The sequence below is a fragment of the Lactuca saligna genome, chromosome 9 (genome assembly GCF_052625555.1).
Source record: "Lactuca saligna cultivar CGN05327 chromosome 9, ASM5262555v1, whole genome shotgun sequence".
NCBI classification, from domain to species: Eukaryota; Viridiplantae; Streptophyta; class Magnoliopsida; order Asterales; family Asteraceae; genus Lactuca; species Lactuca saligna.
This window is the reverse complement of record NC_136425.1, coordinates 25,971,142-25,992,728: the sequence shown is the minus strand read 5'-3', so window position 1 is coordinate 25,992,728 and position 21,587 is coordinate 25,971,142. Positions and strand designations below refer to the sequence as shown.

General features: G+C 34.6%; 1 protein-coding gene and 1 non-coding gene across 2 annotated transcripts; both read left to right on the top strand.

The window, feature by feature from the left end:
• The first annotated feature begins 17,548 nt into the window (after positions 1-17,548).
• On the top strand, positions 17,549-17,622 carry TRNAV-CAC (transfer RNA valine (anticodon CAC)). Its single transcript has one exon. It is a non-coding gene; the product is annotated as a tRNA-Val (tRNA).
• A 44-nt stretch (positions 17,623-17,666) lies between these two features.
• LOC145018314 (PRA1 family protein A1-like) lies at positions 17,667-20,598 on the top strand. The gene is made up of 7 exons (XM_078976208.1): positions 17,667-17,979; positions 18,547-18,587; positions 18,681-18,759; positions 19,744-19,830; positions 19,923-20,011; positions 20,147-20,218; positions 20,355-20,598. The coding sequence occupies exons 1-7, from the start codon at positions 17,822-17,824 to the stop codon at positions 20,456-20,458; spliced, it is 630 nt and encodes a 209-aa protein (XP_078832334.1). The 5' UTR covers positions 17,667-17,821; the 3' UTR covers positions 20,459-20,598.
• The last annotated feature ends 989 nt before the right edge of the window (positions 20,599-21,587 follow it).

The following is a 21,587-nucleotide window of genomic DNA, read 5'->3' as shown; positions in this document are numbered from 1 at the left end:
ATTTATCATAACAAATATGAACTAGCGATCCGCATGATATTCTCCATGGCAAATAAATGCACTCAATAAAACAAAGTTTACATCTATGGCAAATAAATATAAATATACTTAATAAAACAAAATTTATGCGTCTTATTAATAGTAGATTGGTTGGTGAACTTCTAAATAATGAAGTTTTGGTGAAGGTGTGATTTTAACAAAAAAAGGGGTGCAAATTGTAACTTGTAAGTCCTGCAATTGCTCTAATCATGTATGGAGATGTAACTGAAAGATGATGTCGACTTCATTCAAATCCAAAGTGAAGGCCCACACGGTGTTCGGGTGTATCTGCACTGCTGTAGTTTCGTGATCATAATCTGACGGCTGATACTGTTCCAATTACATCTTGGAATGGTTTGACCTTTTTTCTATGTTGACTAAATGGAAAATGCGTTTCCCACGATATCTGGTATATGCCGGTTTTTATGCACATACTCATATAGAAATTCAATTAATTTATTATTCTCCAAATCACACATCAACTTGTATTTTTATATTTAAAGATTTTGGTTTTTAAAACTCATAATTATTTCAAAATTTTTGTCACTAAAAGCATCTCCATCAAATTTGTAGAAGCCTTGCGAAGTGGTATAAAATTACGTTATTATTTTAATATTAAACATTTTACATATTTGCAAGTCATGTTGCAAATCACCATTACAATATTAATATATTATTCACACGTTAAAATGTAGTTATTAATTATGATTAAATTAAATATTAAAATTATAATTATCCATTAATAATTTTGTAACGATATTTTGATTATTAAACTATAAATTTTAATTTTTGACTTACGAAAAACAGTAATATTGTGTTATAAACTTTTGTTACTTTAAAACTAAAAATAGCAAATACATTTTTTTGGAAAATAAAAAAATAAAATTATACAATCTGGGATGAAAAATATATAATAAAACTAACATAAATCGAAATACATAACCTTACACATAGTAATATTAAAATCTCCACGATCTTAATTAAAAAGCAAAAAAGAAGACTGCAACAAAATGGAAACTGGGCTGTAGCCTGTAGGTTTAGTAACAGAAGGAAATGGCAGCTGCAAAATTGGGCCGTTAACAGTATAACTAGTCCCTGTTTAAAAAATTTACACAATTGGGCCTCAATAGTATAAACTACAAAGGCATTAGTCATAGCCTTATAGGTGTAAATACTAAATAGGCCTTAAATAGGGCTTGGGCTTTCTTCGAGCTGAAGCTTTGATCTTGCTTCTAAGAAAGTAGGAACTAGGAAGATATGATGGATGATAGATGAGCATAGCTATCTGGAATGTATCAATTGAGATTATCAAAAAGGTATGTGATGGTTTTTATACAGGTAAAATAGGTTTTTATACAGGTAAAATAAAACTTAACCGACGAATGAATATCAATCATGATCTGAGTTCGTTGTCATGTTGAGTGGATTTTATTACGTCAGTGTTGTCACAAAACATAGTCTTCTTGACTTATGTAGTTTCTTTTCATAATAATTTGGAGGATATATAGTCTGCGATATTTGGACATAAATTCATAAGTTTACTATAATGTCAACATTAAGCCAATTCAATTCGTTAGTTTTGGTTGTTTGATCGTTGTGGGACCATCAATGTGATCAAGAACATCAAATCCTCTCCAATGAGTTTCAAAAAGTTCTCTTTAAACATAATAATTAAGTCGCTCGATATCAAGAGCCAATGAAATGAATGCATTGATATAGGCCATTTCACTACAAGAAAAATCCAAAATAACTACGGAAAGTTGCTACAGAATCAAAATTTGTAGCTATTCTACTATGGAATATGCTACAGAATAGATTGTCGTAGCTTTTTTTGCAACATAAATAGCTATAAAATTGTATTTCATAGCTAAATCATAAATAGCTACGTAAAATTGCAACAAAATCAAAATTTGTAGTTATTACATTACAGAATATGCTACGGAATGGATGGTCGTAACTATTTTGCTACGGTGTTGAATTTCAATGGTTAAATCCTGAATTGCTACTAAAAGTTGCTACATAATTGAAATATGTAACTATTTTATCATAAAATATGCTACGGGATTCTTGGTTGTAGCTAGTTCGCAACGAAACTTATTACAAAATCTATACCCGTAGGTAATTGGCTACAAAATTTTCTACGAAATTAAAATTCATAGCTAGTTGGCTACGTAATTAAAACCCGTAACAATTTTTCTACAAAAATTTACTACATAATAAAAATTTGTAACTAATCTACTACGGAATTAATTACGAAAAGTTTAACCATAATTATTTTATTTTGTACTATAAATTTGCACTTTGTGTGAGATATTATAAGCAACACATGTACGTTAACAAAAATATGTATACGACTAGCCTGAAAGACTAGCCTGAAAGTCATATTCGAAATGCTTTATCTCACACAAGAAAAAAGTTTGTGACAATTCAAAATGAAATTGTTTTATTTACAATGCAATGTATTTTTTTTTTTTTTTTTATGACTAAGGTTGTATTAATTACTCCCAAAATTTTGGATCATTTTTGTTATTATGTCATTATTTCAAGTCTAAGGGGGTATTGATGTAGATCTTGCAAACATTAGGGGCTATGATGGCAAGATAAATGAGTGGGAGGAAGTTTTAATCGCTGCTCTCAAGTCTCAATTTATCGTCGCGCTCTTATTGATCTTCTATTTCTATTTTTTCAGAAATCGATCAATTATTATGGAATATTAGTGAACGATTGCATCGTCATCAACATGAGGAAGTGAGATTTAACAATCCTGATGCTCTATGCTTTCGCCATTTTCTTTTCCCTTCAGGTAAATCAGATTATCTCAATTCACTGTGTTAATCGACCTCCGAACCCTAGAGCTCTTTAGTTTCTTTTTTCTTTTTTAGTAATTTGTTGTAACACCCAAAGTTTCAAAGGCCAAGAAAGGAAAGAAAAGCCCTAATTTAAGGGCCGACTCGGCGAGTCCAAGGAGGGACTCGGCGAGTCAGAGCGAGATCCGGGTCGAGGTGTAAGCGACCGACTCGGCGAGTCGGTCAAGGTGACTCGGCGAGTCTGGTCTGTGCGTGGAAAACCCTAAATTCGGAACTTGGAGCCTATATAAATGTCTTAATCTTCTTCCTAGGGTTCCTTATTGCCTCTTTAGCCCTGGATATCAAACCCTAGCCGTCACATCTCCTAGTTGAGCCTTGGAAGGTGCATTAAGCTTGGAAAAGGAAGAAGGAACTTGGAGGAGCAAGAAGGAGCTATAGATCTGGGATTGTGAGTTCATTCTGAGCACTTGGAGGTAATAAACTAGTTCCTAGACCCTTTTTGCACCTAGATCTATGTGTGGTTGTTGGGGCTCTTTTGCCATAATGTTACTATTTTGGGTTAGAAGCCGGATCTGGAGTTGCTACTTCAGATCCAAGTGTGTTAGGGCCTGGAGAAGCATAAAGTATCATCCATTAAGTCGATTTTGAAGCCCCTTGGCCTTACACCCTAGTTTATGGCATATTTTGCCTAGATCTCCTTCTCTACACGTAAAGTTTGCAACTTTACGTGTGGAATAGGCTTGGGAAGGGTGGATCTATAGTTTGGAGTCCATGCATGACTCAAAAATCCTCTGCATGTAAGGAGAACTGAAGAGACTCGGCGAGTCCTTTGAGTGGACTCGGCGAGTAGCATGAAGTTGTGGAGAAACTCGACGAGTGGGATGAACAACTCGTCGAGTCGTATGAAGATTGCCTTGGACTCGGCGAGTCTGTTCTTGGACTCGGCGAGTCAGGTCGCGAAACCCCAAACCCTTCGAGTTGTGACTCGAATCAGTGAGTCGGGTGGAGACTCAGTGAGTTGAACAGGTCTGGACTCAGAAATCGGTAGACTCGGCGAGTCATGGACTGACTCGGCGAGTCGAGTCGCGAATGAAAAGAATCTGATCATTTTGAACTCGGCGAGTCAGTAGGGTGACTCGGCGAGTAGGGTTGACCTGGAAGGTTGACTTTGACCAGGATTTTGACTTTGGACCAGGGTGGACTTGATTGTCTTTCGGGGTCAGTTAGACTCAGTGTTGCATTGATATTTTTAGTTCGGGGAGCAAGGGGAGCAGGAGTTCCGTGAGTTGTCGGGCGGCAGCTAGTGAGATCATCAGCAAGTTCAGCCAGTGCAGGTGAGTTTCCCTTTGTGTAAATGGGTCTAAGGCCACAATGCCGGCCCATGTAGTTATGAGTAGAAGACCCGGGGGTTAGCCCTAGGCACAATATGCTAGTATTGTTTGCAGGACGAGGTCCAGTAATAGCGGGCGGGTGCCCAAGGAATTGTTTATATATGATAGTTTATACTTGTTGTCTGTGTGATACATGTATGTGATGGGTTTTGGTCATAAGACATCCTATGTGCTCATACAAACCCTAATGCTTGGATCTAGGTTTCTCTATTGTACATGCTTTGAATCCAAGACTATAAACCCGAATTCTAGCATACATATAATCATATTAACATGAGAATAAGTTTATAGTGTTACCTTGATTGTTATGTAGCAATAACAATCCTAAATCTCCTTGTATTGACTTTGGAAGGCTTAGAGTCACAAGTGTCACTCCTCTAATGGCTCACAAACACCATAAGCAAGAGGATGAAGAGGAGAGAGGATGGAGACTGCCAAAAACGTGTGTAAACCCTTACAAGAAGCTTAGCCACGTTTTTGAGCCTTAAGGGGTCTTTATATAGTTGGGCTATTAGGGTTATCTAACAAGGAAACCCTAATTTGGATGCTTAAGCCCTAAGCAACCCATAGACTCCTTTTATTAAGCCCATGGACGATTTCCTTATGGGTTTCCCATTAGAATTCGTCCATCCCTTAATACAAGGCAATCCATGGCCCAAATTGCAATTATCTTATAATTACAATTCCAGTCCCTTAAGTTTAATTAATCTATTTTAGTCACAAAACTAATTACCAATTAATTGACTAATATTAATTAAACAATATGATTTCTCCTTTAATATATTATTCCTATAATATATTAATAAATCATATTTAATCCTTACTCTCCATAATTCATCCTATCAAGTTGCTTTGGTGAAGGCAACCCAAAAGGACCATGCACCATCGGGTCAAGTACATACCAAAATAGTTATGGACTTAGACACTAATCCAACAGTCTCCCACTTGGATAAGTCTAACAACTATTCTGCGTATGACTTCAGATCCTGATCTGCAATCGTAGCTTTCCAAAGCCGCTGTCAACTCTGATCATATCAGATACGCGTGTCCTTAGATAAGGGATTATATATTCCTCCATTCTTGATATCGTCTGAGATATGATTTCTAATCATTCTCTTTGTACTACTTCTCGATTTCTGATTTATGACGACAGACTAATTGAACAAATCAAATTAGCCCTAGCCCGGCCGAGCATTTACGTATGTCATCACTAAACCATCGAGGGGCCCAAAGATATCGCTTTTATCCTACTTTGGATAAAAGGAACGGATAAACTTTGATACAATGCTCGCTTGCACTCACTCACCGAATTACACACAACAATATGTTTTATAACACCAAGTTACTGGTGCGTTTACATATTATCAATGTGCAACCGATCAGCAAGATACAACTCACACATCTCGGTTTCAAGAATATAAGATGTTATCGTCTCACTAATCACTCGAGATAGTGATCCAAGTGAGCGTGGGTTTAATCCAATGCTCAAATCATATTCATAAGCACTCATGAACGTTGCAGCAAACATTTGCTTATGTCTAATACTCTTTTAGACAATCCACACACCAATTCACGACAATCTTCATTCATATCTACTTCCAACATATGAACGACTGTGGCCCGTTTGAATAATTCGATTATTCTTAATAAACTCAATTATTCTGGAAGTCAAAACATGCAAGGTGAAACACAAGAATAATACTAATCCCATATGGCCTCAACCCTTTGAGTATAAACAAAACACGTTTTATTTATCACCATATCGATTACTCATTATTTGTCGTTTCGGGTAATCAACTTCTTACTTGAATTATTACATTTGTCCCATGCTCCTAGCATGTACACAATGTTTACCTATGGTTCTTATTTTTGTGAAATAGACAAATTGAATACGTTTCCAATCCTTCTCATTTTACAACTCCAAATCCATTTTCTTAAGTGTAAGAATATCAAATTCTCGCTACTTACAGAATATGCTAGATTCTAACACTTTATGCAACGATCCTTTCGTAATGTCACTGCACCAAAGTCACAAAGACTATTGCCAATGATATTACAAAGTCCTCTATCGGAGATTGTTACAAGACAATTCCTTAGATATGATGTCTCTCACTCAAAGTACATTCCTTTGAACATCCTTTTGCATAAAAGTTTCTAATCTAGTCATAGATTTTCAATATTTACTTCCCAATATGGACACGCTTCCATATTTTCCATATGACAATTAATTTCTTAATAGAATCTTATCTATTCGTAATAATGTCGATATGGTCCATCCAATATGAAAACATTTCCATAATTTCCAATACTATACTTCCAACTACTCACAAGCAACCAATCCTCATCGAACTTTGGATTGTCCTTTGATAGTTGTTTAATTATTTTAGTCAAAAGCGATTCTAGTCCCTTTTTCACATTTGGAAAATTTTAGAATGGTCAAACATTAAAGCATTTGCAATCGATCATATACCCGAAGCGTATGGGACACGACGCATAATGTTTTATTTTCTATGTTCTCAAAATTCGAATTGTGAAGAGGAATGCTGTAATCATAATCGAAATTTTAAGAACACACTATGTACCCTTGACTAAGTTTATTAACATTTCACAACCTAATCCTTTAGATTTGAAATGAAGCATAATATTCTCTCCCTTAATTATAGCAAAACAACCTTTCAACTCTTACAACTTTGCAAAGTATGACTCTTGTTTTCTATAATTAATATTGCCAACTATGCAATACTTGCCTTAATAATCATACAATCATAACATTTATGCTCCCACTATCATGATGATTATTATAAAACATAACACTTATGCTCCCACTAGCTTCGACATGTATTCATAAACATCTTAACTTTCAGAAAAACAATACTTATTGAATTTCTTAAGTTCATGTTTCTAATACTTAGTGCTTTGATAATCTTTTATCAAGACTTCTTGAACTTATACACCTTTGCCTTCGATATTTCATATGTGTGTCTAAACAATTAAGACTAATTGCCAAACCTCACAATTCAAATAACCATGATCGAATTCGAGAATGCAATTTTACAATCACTATCTTTTAAAATCTTTCTTAGTGAAAGCATTTCCTCACAATCATTTTCATGAAGGAGGAAATCTTATGACACTTAGATTTAAACGGTGTATGTGTTCCTATCCATGTGAATTTGTTAAAAACCAAAGTTTACGACAAATTCAAACTCATATGGATCGAATTTCCTTAATCTTGATTTCTTGCCTTATGGTAGCACAATTGCCCACCACGTCTTCCAAGTAGTTAAGCAGCTCACCTTTTCCTATCAGTGTACTTTCCATTGATCAAGGTCCTTGCCTTTTATGCATTCAAATGAGAACTCATAGGACTCACATGCATAATTAACTCAATTGGATTGGCACAGAAACAAAATAATGTCTTCACGATAGGTTGTAAACCTCAACTCGTGTGCTAGTGATGATCAATAAGGTTTATTTGATTTGTTCTTGAAACCTTTCAAGACCATTAAGACTCCCACTGACTCCTTGATATATAAGATTCTCTTGTCAATAAACATTTGTTGACAACCAAATATTCAAGAGTTAGTGTAGCTTTTATCAAAACACTTCATAAATTGGTCTTAGTTGGTCTCTGTCTTATCCACGACATCACAACTTTCCACAATTGATGAATGTTATAAACCTTCTTAATACTATTCACTCAATGTCACAATCTTGACTTTAAGACTTGTTTTTGGAACGAAGTATGATTGACTTCTTGATTTGACCATTTCTTCAATCTTTGATTCCTCTTCTTGGACATACAATTGTACCAAGACTCACTTAGAGGATCAATTGAGATATGGTTCTTAATCATTAAGACCTATCATAAAGCATAAAAGGTACTCTCCCTTCTTCTTAGAATGGAGAAACTCTTATCTTTCTGCCTACTTGATTCTTCTTATTCGTTTTGCTATCGATCTAAACCCTTTAATCAATTCAAAATTACACTTAATCTTGTAAGTGTAATCATATTTACTAAGCCTTTAGTAAATCATGACGAATATCTTTGTTACTCTTATGGTGAACTCAATCAATACACAACTTTGTGTACTCGATCTCTTAGTCCTTCACTTGACACTTTGTCAACGAATTAGTCTAATTTCCAAATATGAAATTTCTCAGTCATCATGCAACCAAGTTGCGTGATTCCAAGTTTCTGTCCAATTGAAACTTGGGCGATGAGAAACTCTCCCTATTTGGTAAATTCTTGACATTTCCATAACTAAGAATCATATCCATTCGTTGTAGAAATATGCAAACATCAATTTTCATAACAATTTCATTGCAAGGAAGTAAACAAATAAATAAGTCAAACAAAATTTATTTTATTTATAAAAGCAGCGGAAAAACATTTGTCCTTACAATGCAAAATCTATTGAAAACTATGTAAAAGAAAATTTCTAACAACTCTATCATAACTATCTAAGCTCAAAATCCAATCTTCAAGTCCATGCGATCAAGATCCATCTCTTGTGATTAGATTCACCTTGCTCTCTTATCAAGCTTCCTTCCTTTTCACCGATCCTTCAAAACATTTAAATGCAATCTTATCACATCATGTATTAAGAATCAATGAATAGGAACTTAATGGAGTTAGATAGTGGATTCTTACCTAAAGCGTAGTCATACTTTTGACTCTCCCATCTCTTAGATCTCTTAGGTAAATAGGGCAACTTCATCTCCAATGCCCCTTCTCTTGGCAATAAAAGCAAATTGACTCTTTTGGAACAACACATGGAACTACTTCAGACATCGCCTTTCTCTTATGATCAAACTTTTCGATCATTGCATGTCTTCCATTGCCATTGTCTATATCCATAGAGGTCTTGAAGGCAGATTCACCAATCAACTTTGCTTTTCTATTGCGCCAAACCATTGTTGGTTCAGCAGCAATAAGCATATAGGTGAGATCTATAAGGGTCACGTCGCGGTTCATCATATAGTACTCTCTTACGAACTTACTATATGAGTTCGGAAGTGACTGAAGAACCCAATCAACAGCCATTTCCTCATAGACAACGGATCCCAACATTCTTAACCTATCAATGTGTGACTTCATCCCTAGGACGTGTGCACACACCGACTTGCCCTCTTTATGTTTACTTGCCAAAAGGGCTTGAGTGATATTGAACCTTTCAATTTTACAATCTTGTGGGTTAGGGAGAATAATTGGAGGAGGAGGAAGTGAAGCATGATTACTCATCTTCATGTGGAATGCTTGTTCCACGGGATTTGAGAAGACCATAGTTGTCGAACTTTGACATCGGGAGAAAAACGAATTCAAGTTAGTTGATTGATTGAGTCCTTGGTAAATCACCCAAATGAAATTCCAAGGCTAGGACCCAACACAATATCCTACAACTCGGGAGAGGGATGCCGTAACCCAAATCGCAGAACATTTGAAGGTAAGTGAATGACGATTCACTAGTTTCCACCATGAAAAACGAAAAAGAAATTTAAGTTTTAAATCTATGAAAACTCCTAGATCCTTTGAGATTCATTGAACTTTCAATGGCATGTTTAAATCTCGATATGCCCCTCTTGTTTGTGACTGGGATGCCGAGGATCACAAAGCGGGTGTGAATAACCATGCAAACTACATGGTGCCCTCACATGTTACAATCACCTATTCGATGTGCCGGTAAACCACACATGCTCCACCGAACTATGACAAACATTGAGTCACCCTTTGCTACCTTTGCTTAGAACCATTTAGTGTGCCGGTAAACCACACAAGCTCCACTAACGTCTTCGCAAGAGCACAAAGTGTAATTTCATGGAATTGCATCAATTCACTTTTGCCTAAGTAACTAAGATTGGGAATTTGAAAAACATTTAGTTACTTTGTATTTCATTATACTTATAATGGAAGGTTTCGTCCTATCCTACCCGTTCGGCTAACGACCCTCCACTAGTCAAGAGTGCGGTGGGTAAGAGTGGATACCCATTCAATCGCCATTTTACAGGCAATTTCCTTAAACACCCCTTATAGACCAGCTTCGTGAATGAGGCCTACTAACGGTAAGACTGACTTTTAGTTATACATATATATAATGTTAGACTTTTAATGTTATATATAGTATAAGGTGTATTTTATAACTTTTAAAATACTGTGTGGTTAACTTTAACAATTACACCTTTAATTCTATTAAATATTTAACCTAAACTTTTATGGATTTATTAAACCTCTTTTAATTATACTCCTTAATTAATTAATAAAACCATAAGGGTGTGATTTGAACTTTTCAAAACATTACTAGAGTTTTAGAATTTAACATTTCTAATTAAACCTTTTAATCAACTTTTAAATTCCAAAACTTGAGGGCAAGTTTTGAAACCTTTTTCAAAACATTAGGGTTTTAACTATTTAAATTTCAAAACAACAAAACTTTTGGGGTTCAAATTTAAACTATAAAACCTAAAGGGATTAATTTGAAACTATTCCAAACTTTGTCAAGAATATTCTAGATCACATAATTCAAATAAGGCAATTAACTATAATTGGTGGTTATCTAATTAGATCTAGTTCAAATTCTTGCAAGATAATGATCAAATAATTTCCATAACTTCACATATATCAAATAAGGTAACAATTATCTAATTAGATGACCAAAATCTTTTATTTTGACAAGGATAATCATAAAGGATTAACAAAATTCGAATTTTATTAAGTTTAAACAATTATGGTAATTATCCTAAGTCATAATAGGTAAAAATCCCGAAAATCCGCCTGTCTGACGAGTTGACTCGTCGAGTCTGCATGGACTCGGCGAGTTCAGCCATGGACTCGGCGAGTCCAGCCTCCAGAAACCAAAAAATCGAATTTTCCAGTTATATCAAGCATCAATACAATAGAAACCAATCTAGGCTCTGATACCACTGATGGGTTTTGGTCATAAGACATCCTATGTGCTCATACAAACCCTAATGCTTGGATCTAGGTTTCTCTATTGTACATGCTTTGAATCCAAGACTATAAACCCGAATTCTAGCATACATATAATCATATTAACATGAGAATAAGTTTATAGTGTTACCTTGATTGTTATGTAGCAATAACAATCCTAAATCTCCTTGTATTGACTTTGGAAGGCTTAGAGTCACAAGTGTCACTCCTCTAATGGCTCACAAACACCATAAGCAAGAGGATGAAGAGGAGAGAGGATGGAGGCTGCCAAAAACGTGTGTAAACCCTTACAAGAAGCTTAGCCACGTTTTTGAGCCTTAAGGGGTCTTTATATAGTTGGGCTATTAGGGTTATCTAACAAGGAAACCCTAATTTGGATGCTTAAGCCCTAAGCAACCCATAGACTCCTTTTATTAAGCCCATGGACGATTTCCTTATGGGTTTCCCATTAGAATTCGTCCATCCCTTAATACAAGGCAATCCATGGCCCAAATTGCAATTATCTTATAATTACAATTCCAGTCCCTTAAGTTTAATTAATCTCTTTTAGTCACAAAACTAATTACCAATTAATTATTGACTAATATTAATTAAACAATATGATTTCTCCTTTAATATATTATTCCCATAATATATTAATAAATCATATTTAATCCTTACTCTCCATAATTCATCCTATCAATTTGCTTTGGTGAAGGCAACCCAAAAGGACCATGCACCATCGGGTCAAGTACATACCAAAATAGTTATGGACTTAGACACTAATCCAACAGTATGTGCCTGGTAGGGAGGTGAGTGTGGGCGAGGTCTCGTATCTCACCAATAGCAGAGTGTAGATGGGGTTCCATATCTCACTAGTAGCAGATTAGAGGCGAGGCCCGAACTAGGACAGGAGTGAGGGTGGGCTAGGCCCGTACCTCACTACCATTAGGAGTATAGACGGGGTTCCATGACTCATCAGTAGCAGGACATGGGCGAGGCCCAGGAGAGACGAGGCCTTAGGACAGAACTAGTTGCATGTGTCAGTTATGTGTTGTGAAATGTTTATGTGTGATTATTTGTTGACGGGCGAGGCCCTGTGACAGGCGAGGCCTAAGTAAAACAGATCTGTATCCGAGCGGGGCTCGAAGCCAGGCGGGGCCTGTAGCGGCGGAGCCGTTGTAGCGGGCGAGGCCCGAGGTAGGGGGCGAGCCCAATATAGGGGTCGTGGCCCAGTATGTGCAGTATGTGGTTATGCATGGTATGTGGTAGGGTGGGGAACTCACTAAGCTTCGTGCTTACAGTTTTCAGTTTTGGTTTCAGGTACTTCCGGTAGCGGAGGGAAGAGCTCGGGGTGATCGCATGGCACACACCATAAACTAGGCAGCCTGGGAATGTTTACTCTGATAACGAGCATGTGTTTTGAAAACTTATACTCATATTATGTTTTGAAATGATGACTTTACCTTAAGTAATGATTTATTAAAAGAAATTTTTGGTCTTAAATTTTGGGTCGTTACATTTGTACTTCTAGTTGAAATTACATGATTACTATGTCTAATTTGTCTCTATTTGACAATAGCGCGAATGCGATTTTGCGTTTAAGGAGGCGTGGTGCCATCTATTGGATGAAAATCCGATTAAATACGAAGGGGAACCTATTATGACCGATCTTAATGGCGATCGAAAGAAAGAAGTTCTTATGGCTACTTATAACACTAAAATTGAGGTATTGTTTATCTAGTTCGTAGAATCGAATTTGCGGTTTCAATTGATGGTCATTCAAGCACGTTCGATAGCTCATAGGTCATTCAAGCACTTTCTATAGTCTTCTTCTTCCAAGCATACTCTCAAACACTTTAATTTTTAACTTTTAATTGAGTGTTGCTCCAAACGAAATATGGTTGTTAGTTGCTATATAACCTTGTGTTATCTCTTATATTAGCAGATAAACTTTTAGCATTTGCAACTTAAAAATCAAGGGGTACTACTACACTACTATGGTTTTAGTTATATTTATAACCACCTTTATTGAGATTCGAGTTATGAATATGTTCTTTGTCTTCTTGTACTTGATTTTTTTCATATTGATTAGGTTTTAGAACCTCACTAGGCGTGTGGATGAAGGATTTAGTGAGGCTCATGTTCTTGCAGAAGTATTATTGTTACCTGATAAAATCTGTTGCTTTGGGCAGATATGAGTAGCCATGGGAACAGGGGTAGTTGATTGAACATCCAAATGTGGTCATGTATAAAACCAAGTCTTGGTTGTTGTGACATCAGGTTGGTCTATAATGTTCTTTATCATAACTTCCAAAAGTTATGGGAAACAAATGTTCAGGTCAGTTTTTTTATAAAATTTGCATAAATCTTAGTTTTATGGTCAACTTTAATTACATTCTAGTTTTTTAGGAGGATTTCCCACAGAATGCTCACCATAGAGAAATGTCAATTTATGTAAGTAATTATACATTAAAACATGGAGATGTTGGAGGAATGAAGGAAATGCGGCCACATGTATGTCTCTTCAACTCTTGTGTTTTTATATATTCATTAATATTACTTATAACATTGTATAAAAATTGAATAATCATTTATTTCTACACTATTTTAGAGGGACCTTTATCCATTTGAAGCAATTAAAATGGCTGAGGAAAGTGCAGATAAGCATCAAAGAAGCGGAAGCGAAAAAGAAGTAACAAATTTTGAAGTTTTATTTCTTTATTAACTTTTTGTTTCTAGTGTTTTTCAAATCAAATTATATATATATATATATATATATATATATATATATATATATATATATATATATATATATATATATATTCTGCAGAACAACTATTGATTTATACCATTTTGCAATTTGTGCTTTTGCTGGGGCAAACCAGTGCACATCGCTGGAGTAGAAAGAATGAGGTAGTAATTTTGAAGTTTATATCTTGTAAACCATTTATTGTTGATTTATAGATTATTACTTATTCAATTTACTAACAATGTTATACTCTTATTAAAAGAACTTGGAAGCCACTCCATCAGATAAATCTCCACTAATTCCATAACATAATTATAAACTCGATGTTCAACCAGGAGTGGTACATTTCCTAATTGTATTTTCCCTCTTTCCACAAATATTTAACTAAAAATGTTTTTTTTTCTTTAATGTTTAGTATTCTCCTATACTTTCAAAAAAGTTGGATCAGTGCAGAACGGTGTATGCATGTTTAAATCTCTTTTGGGTGGATTATCGGGATGGAGAAAGGTATTCCCGTTCCCATCCATCTTGTTTTCTCTATTCCATTATTCTTTTGTTGGAGCTGACACAATCTTAATTCCATTTCGATTACAGGATTCTCCTTTGCCTTAAACGTGCATTAAAAATCGCAAATGTTGCACAACAAATGGCAAATGTTGCACATGGTAGCAGTAGCCCTATTACTCTATTTGTTGAAATACTCAAGAAGTAAGTAGTAGTACACTTTTCACTAAAGCCTTCAATTAATAGCAACGTACTTTCATTTCTTTATATGGAAGTAGGTTGATATTTAGGAAAGGTATATAATATAGGACACTAATAATAGATAATAAATATTGGATTCCAATTCCAACTATCTATATTATTTTGAGAAAGGGAATCCACAGATAACATGCAGTGCAATCCAAGGGCTTATTGAGTTGATGAAAACCGAAATGTGGAGACTCAATGTGAAAAATATGAGGATGTTCAACAAAAAATATGAAGATGCTCAACAAAATAATGCGAAGTTTCAACATATTAATGTGAATGCTCAAGCAAAGTTTTAACAACTTGCACAAGCAATGATTGTGATTAACACTTTGAGTGAAGATGTCAACTTTTATTAATCAATGATAGAATATTATGTATCGATAGTGTTTTATGTTTAATTTGTAGAAACTTTGATTTTGAAATATGTATCTTTTGATGTATTCGATATTTCTTTAAGTTTCTATAGAAATACTATTACTTGTGGTTTTAGATTAGTTGTGTTTTTATAAATTGATATAAATAGTCAAATTGAATAATTGAATTTTATTGAATAATGGTATGTAACAAATGCTACGAAAAATTGATATGGAATTGGCTATGGAAAAATCGCATTAGTTACGGAAAATTACTATAATGGATATGGAATTTGCTACAGAAAAATCACTATGGAATTTGCTACGGAAAAATCGCTATGGAGTTTGCTACGCAAAGACCGTTATGGAATTTGCTACGGAAGCATTGTTACGGAATTAGTTACGGAAAAATTGCTATGAATTTTGCTATGGAAAAATTGTTATGGAATTTGTTACGAAAATGCTATGGAACATAAATTGCAACGAAATAGATGTCGTAGAAATTGTCATAGCACAATCATCACGGAATTATAATTCCGTAGCTAAACATTTTACTATAAGAAATATAGTTACGGAGTTTGATTGAAAAATTTTGTAACAAATTTCGTAGTTATTTAGCTTTAACTACGAAATTTTAGCTTTTTGCTACAACATTCTTCCCTAGCTAAATTGAAATTTTCTTCAGTGTTTTAAAGGGCTTGTCGATTGAAAGAGGAGAAGGGGACGAGGAAGAAGTGTAGCTAGCCATAAAGAAGTCAACAACACGATGCATGTTTCTAGAGGAGGCGAGAGAGAATTAGGGTTTAGAAAAAAAATGCTTTGATAACATGTTGGATTATGATTTTCCGTGAATAATTATCGTCATGCTACCAATAAAATGTTTCTGAGGTTGGTTATGATTCATAGGTTCTCTTACTATTATTGTAGAATGTTTCTGAGGTTGAAAATGGTTCATAAGCATATTATCTTGATTATTGGATTATGGTTTACTGGTTATTTGTATAATGTTGTTTTACTCATAAATTAGATAGAAACTGCATATAGTTATACATCCTTGTGTATTTTCGTATGTATTAATGTATAGACAATTGTTCCCATCTCTCATTTTCATGAGAACCAATAATAAAATTTATCATTGAGAAGAAAACTTGAAGATAGATAGGTACTGTTATTAAAAGAAAACTGTTAATCTCAATTAACAAAAAATAAAATAAAAATATTAATATGTCAGTCAAATAATCCTAAAAATATATATAGACGTAACGTAGAAAAATATAATAAATTCCTAAAATCATAAGGAGAGCTTAAACCCAAATTCTCCTTGTTGCTTCACCGGTGAAGAATATATCAAGTTCCGGTGGATGGAAATACCCGACCTTCGACTGCTCCCGCTTCTTCCGGCGGACTGCCGCCTTCTTTCTGGGCGGAGGTGGGCACTCTGTTGCAACCGGAATTCGACTTTCCTGCTGCTTCGGCGTCGTGCATTCTTCTTCCATATAATTGCGAAAAATCAACAAAACTGGATCGTGAATACGTAGGGTGGAGTATGCAGTGGTAGTGTATTGTGCTTGTGTAAACTGAATCGATCGAGATCGTAATTTATTGTTTGGAATGTTGGGGTAAGAAGTAGAAGTGGGGATGTCGGGGGAAAGTGGGAGGAAGAACACTTTGTTGACTGTGATTTGAAAATCATAGTCACCGGTCTTTTGAGAAGGAGAGAGAGGCGGCATGGTGACCTGACCAAGTCAAACACGGCTCCTTTCACATCCGTGTTGTGTTTCTTAATTTGTAAATTATAATTATAACAGTAAATTATATAAGTGTTCATTGTTGTCTAGTATTTTGATTTCGTTTTAATTATTTTATTAGTACAAATTGCAAAAAGTAACAACATATTTCAATATCCTATTATTGATGTTAGGACTTAGGAGTCTATTTTTGTCGTTAATGTTACATGCTCCCGTTTCTTTGTGTATTTAAGAACATTTTTATGATTTTATATGATTTATGTATTTTTTTTTTTTAATAAATATTAATTAGTTTTTTAAGAGACCCATTTATAAAGTTAAATAACACACTAAATCAGTTACCTCATTAAATTAAAATTTTAATATAAGAATATAACCCTTACTTGCCATAAATAATTATATAAAGCCAAAACACAACTAAAAATCCATTTTATAAATTCGGAATTTCTGACATCAATTATGTACACGGATATCCAAACATGAAACATTCATAAAAGGCTTTTGGCCTAGTCGTAAGGAATGATACTCTCAAGTAAGATGTCATATGTTTAAGTGTCATTAAAAGACATAAGCGGTCTTAAGGATATGTTAGTTTGGCTGTTAAAAAAAAACAATTACAAAACCTAAATAGCATAATTAAAAATTCTATTGTTATAAATATAAAAAACATGTAACAATTACGCTCAAAAAAGACATTACAAATTCACATAGGAAACAACTCATATTACATGATGTTTTCAAAGTTAAATACTTATTTGTAGCTTATCAAACATCAAGGTCTGGGTGGTGTAGTCGGTTATCACGCTAGTCTCACACACTAGAGGTCCCCGGTTCGAACCCGGGCTCAGACATTTTTTTAAACGTGTTTTTTTGATTATTTATTTAATCTTGCTTGCTCAAATGACAAATCAAACCTGTACTTGAAGTAATTGGGTATTCTTCCTTCCTTCGTTTGATTGTTTTCCTCGCTTTTTGTCTGCGGATTCGTAATCAGATATTTTGAGATTCATTCATTCGCTCGATCGACCAACACGAACACGAGCCAACGAAATGGATTGGGGAACTGTAACAACAGAAGATCTGATCGAAGCGCTTAGGGAAGTCGATTGGTCATCACCTCCTCGTCCTCTCAACGAATTTTTTTCCAGATTCACCGTCCCTCGTTCCTCTAGCAAATGGAACAGTCGCCTCAAGTGTAATCTCTACTAGTACGTTCTTATCTTCCTCTAGTTCCTTCCGTTCTGTTCAATCGTATCTGAATTATATGTTCCATTCACTCATTGTTGAGTTGTTGATTTGATTTTGCGGACAATCAAGATTAAAATCAGAATACATGGATTAGTATAATTAAACCCTAAATTCTAATATGTTTCGTTAGAAACTTTGATTTACTTCGAATATGTTACTTTGGCAATCGCCGATCGTTGTATAAATATATCATCTCTCAGCCCTAACTTTGGTGTTATAACCTCTGTTGTGAATTACTAAACTAATTCAAGTTAGGTTCTTGTTAGTTTTGCAGCTTACGTATGATGATTTTTGTTGAATTGAGATGTTTTGTTAACTTTGCTGAAATTATGTTGCTTAAGCATTTGTTGCTTTTAAGTTTAAATGCATCTGAAATTGGGGATTGAAAAAACCAAATAAACCTAGATTTGCAAGTTCTGACATGTCTTGTTAATTTTGTAGCTTATGTGCATGCTCTTTCTTTGAAAATGTGTTTTCCCTTGGTTATAAGCATGTTTAACAATTTTTTTTTTTTCTGTTTTTTGCAGCTACCGGACAAATTACTTCATCATGATTGTTTTCATTCTTGGTAAGCTAATTGAAAAATCTTGAAGGCTCATTTCCTGTGAAGTTTTTGATAATTTTCCATATATATAACAATCTTGAATTTTGTTATCTGCAGGATTGGGATTTATCAGGAGGCCACTTGCTATAGTTGCTGCCATGTTGACAGCTCTTACTATAGCTTTCTTAAATGACAGGTATGCTGCTATGCACCTATATTATTATGCATGTTGAATTGCTAATATCTTTGGTGATTTAGCTAGATATATTTGACTGCTGTATACTTTGTGCGACTATTGCCGCTGGGATTCCTTAAGAGAATTCCACAAACTTTTGGCTTCACTTTTATCTATGGTCTGCAAATATTTTGTCAATAAAATTTATGTATTTAATAACAGCTTTCATCCATACCTGTGCTGCTACAAAACTTGTTGCTGAAAAGGCATAGGGATTGTTACTTTATTAATTTTCTGTGTGATTGTTTCTATGCCTTAAGCCTTAGCGATTAAGATTGTAAGTTTGTAACATTAGAGTAATAAGAAATTGTATATAAGATATCTATTAGTATTGATCTTTATCATGATATCATCTTTAGGATTATTAGTAATTTTATTGTTGGTATAATACTGTAATTATTCATCATTATAGTCACTCTAGGTTGTATTTACCAAGAACAGTTACTAGATGTCTAAAACAAATGCTTTTTAGGGTTTGCTCTTTGATTGTGTGAAACTATCACCCTTAATTAAGATGCCTTTGATTATCTGTGTGTGATATTTAATCCATCATAATTAAACATAGAGCATATTATGTAGCCAGATGTTTTACAGGAAGCTCACTCCAGCAACATATTTAAAAATAGTTATAAGTCTTATTTCTATTTTATCTGGGGAACAAGAAAAATACCACTTTCTATCCAAAAACAAACCCTTTTCTCTTTTGGTTTTTCTAAAAAATTGCAAAGTTTCCTTTATTGTAAAGATTCTTTTCCACATCTACCTATTTGTCCATGGGCAATAATGAGAAATTAAATATCTTCCTACCCATATGAAATGATGACAAGTGTCTTATTAATTTTATTATAGGTCTTAACTTCTTACAGATTTGCCATTTCTTTATGTCACCATTTTCTCGAATATTTTTTAAAATGTTATTCAAGTTTTCTAAGCACTGGTTTACAGCTTTGCAGGGACATTTAGCGAAAAGGTGACTAGAACTGTGAGGCGGTTTTCTCCACACATGGCAGCAAAAATGAGACCTCCACTAACGTGAGCTTTTTCCTTATTTGCCTCAATTTTTCTTATTTAATATAATATAAAAAAAAACACTTCTTACATTTGTTGTGTGTTTACATCTACAGACCTGTTATTCGTGGGCGCCCTTCTTCTAAGAGAACAATTTATATATGTGGAAAACCTCGTTGGGTGTGTGTTTCATTATTCTCTGCTGGTATGTCAAATGTCAAACACTTTTAATTCTTTCTTTTTAACCAAAAAAGATTAAAAAAAAAAAAAAAAGGATTGAATTTTATTCCCAAATGGTACCTAACCTAGTACTTGCTTGTTTTTATTCAATACAATGCAGCGAGTTTCTTTGTTTGGTTTATTTCTTGTGGGCTCTTGACTTTGCTATGGGCATGTGCCATCGGCCTTCTTGGTAATTTCCATTGTCTTTGTTAATACTGTGTTTGACATACACTGGAGGAACTTGAAAGCTTTTAGACACCCTGTGTAACAAACGAGGTCTGGTTTTCTAATTGCTAACATTTCTGTGTGAAAAATGTTATTGTCAGCGACGGTGTTGCATGCAAGCTTTCGGACACCCAACTTGAAAGCTCGTCTGAATACGTTCCGTGAGGAATTCCGTGCAGTTTGGCGCAATTATAGCGAACTGTAGGTGTGTGTAGATTCATGTTCTTACTTACTACTACTGTTTATTTGAGTTTTCAGGATCTTCATGTTTTAGTGGTTATGGAGTTTGACACCATGTGTTCTTTTATGTTAATAATATTTCGTAATTGGAAGCCTTTTTACACATTCTATTTGTTGCTTTTTGCAAAATGGTGCATGTACACCTTATGTATCAAGAACTTTATGCAGACACCCGGTGAAATGCGTGCAAAATAACAGAAGAGTATTCAATTTTTTTTTAAAAAAAAGGCTAAAAAGCGATTTCATAGATTGTCAAGACCATTTCGAAGCGGACCTTGTGAAATTTCTTTAACAGTAACAGAAACTATATTTCGTAGTGCATACAACATAATACCATATCCTATGCCATTGTACATGTAGAAGAGTTATCATGCAGATAAAAGAACTAAATTTTGCAAAAAACGCATTTCACATTTTCATAGGACCGAGAACATTTCGTTGGGCACCCTGCGAATTACCTTGAGATATCTCACGAATGCCCTAAACCCTAACAAACAAAAAAAATGTAGGCCTAAATACCATATCCTATGTTAGTGTAAGTAGGAAGTCAAGCAAAAAAAAAAAAAAATATCCAAAAAGGCACATGGGGTCAAAAACATTTCTCATGGAACCCTATGAAATGTTCAAACACCAATAATTGTTTATAATCTTAAAACACAAATAATATATGCAAATTTGAACTGTTAACATAAAAAACTTACTCGAATAAGACTATTGTCCTTTTCGGTCATCACAAGTTGACAGCGTTTCTGACTACCTCAAAATGAAAAGCAGTAAAGTAAGGTGAATCAATCTTTTCGTTGTAAATATTAGGGGTGTTCGCGGTGCGGTTTGGTGCGGTTTGGAGGTAAAACCACAAACCGTACCGCACGTGCGGTTTGAAATTATTGGAAACCGCAAACCGCACCACGAAGGTTCCAAACCGCGTTATGCGGTGCGGTGCGGTTTGGTGCGGTGTGGGCGGTTTTGGTGCGGTTTGGTAGGCAACTTTTCAAATTTAAGTATGAGTATATAAATATTAAGTTATTGTAAACAATATATTCTAAACAATATATTGTATATGTTTTTACCTAAGACTAGAAGACGAATAACAA

Coding starts and splice junctions, on each gene's coding strand:
- LOC145018314 (XM_078976208.1), top strand. CDS start 17,822: ATGGATTGGGGAACTGTAACAACAGAAGATCTGATCGAAGCGCTTAGG. Junction 19,831..19,922: donor AAAATGAGACCTCCACTAAC/GTGAGCTTTTTC, acceptor TTACATCTACAG/ACCTGTTATTCGTGGGCGCC. Junction 20,012..20,146: donor TGTTTCATTATTCTCTGCTG/GTATGTCAAATG, acceptor AATACAATGCAG/CGAGTTTCTTTGTTTGGTTT.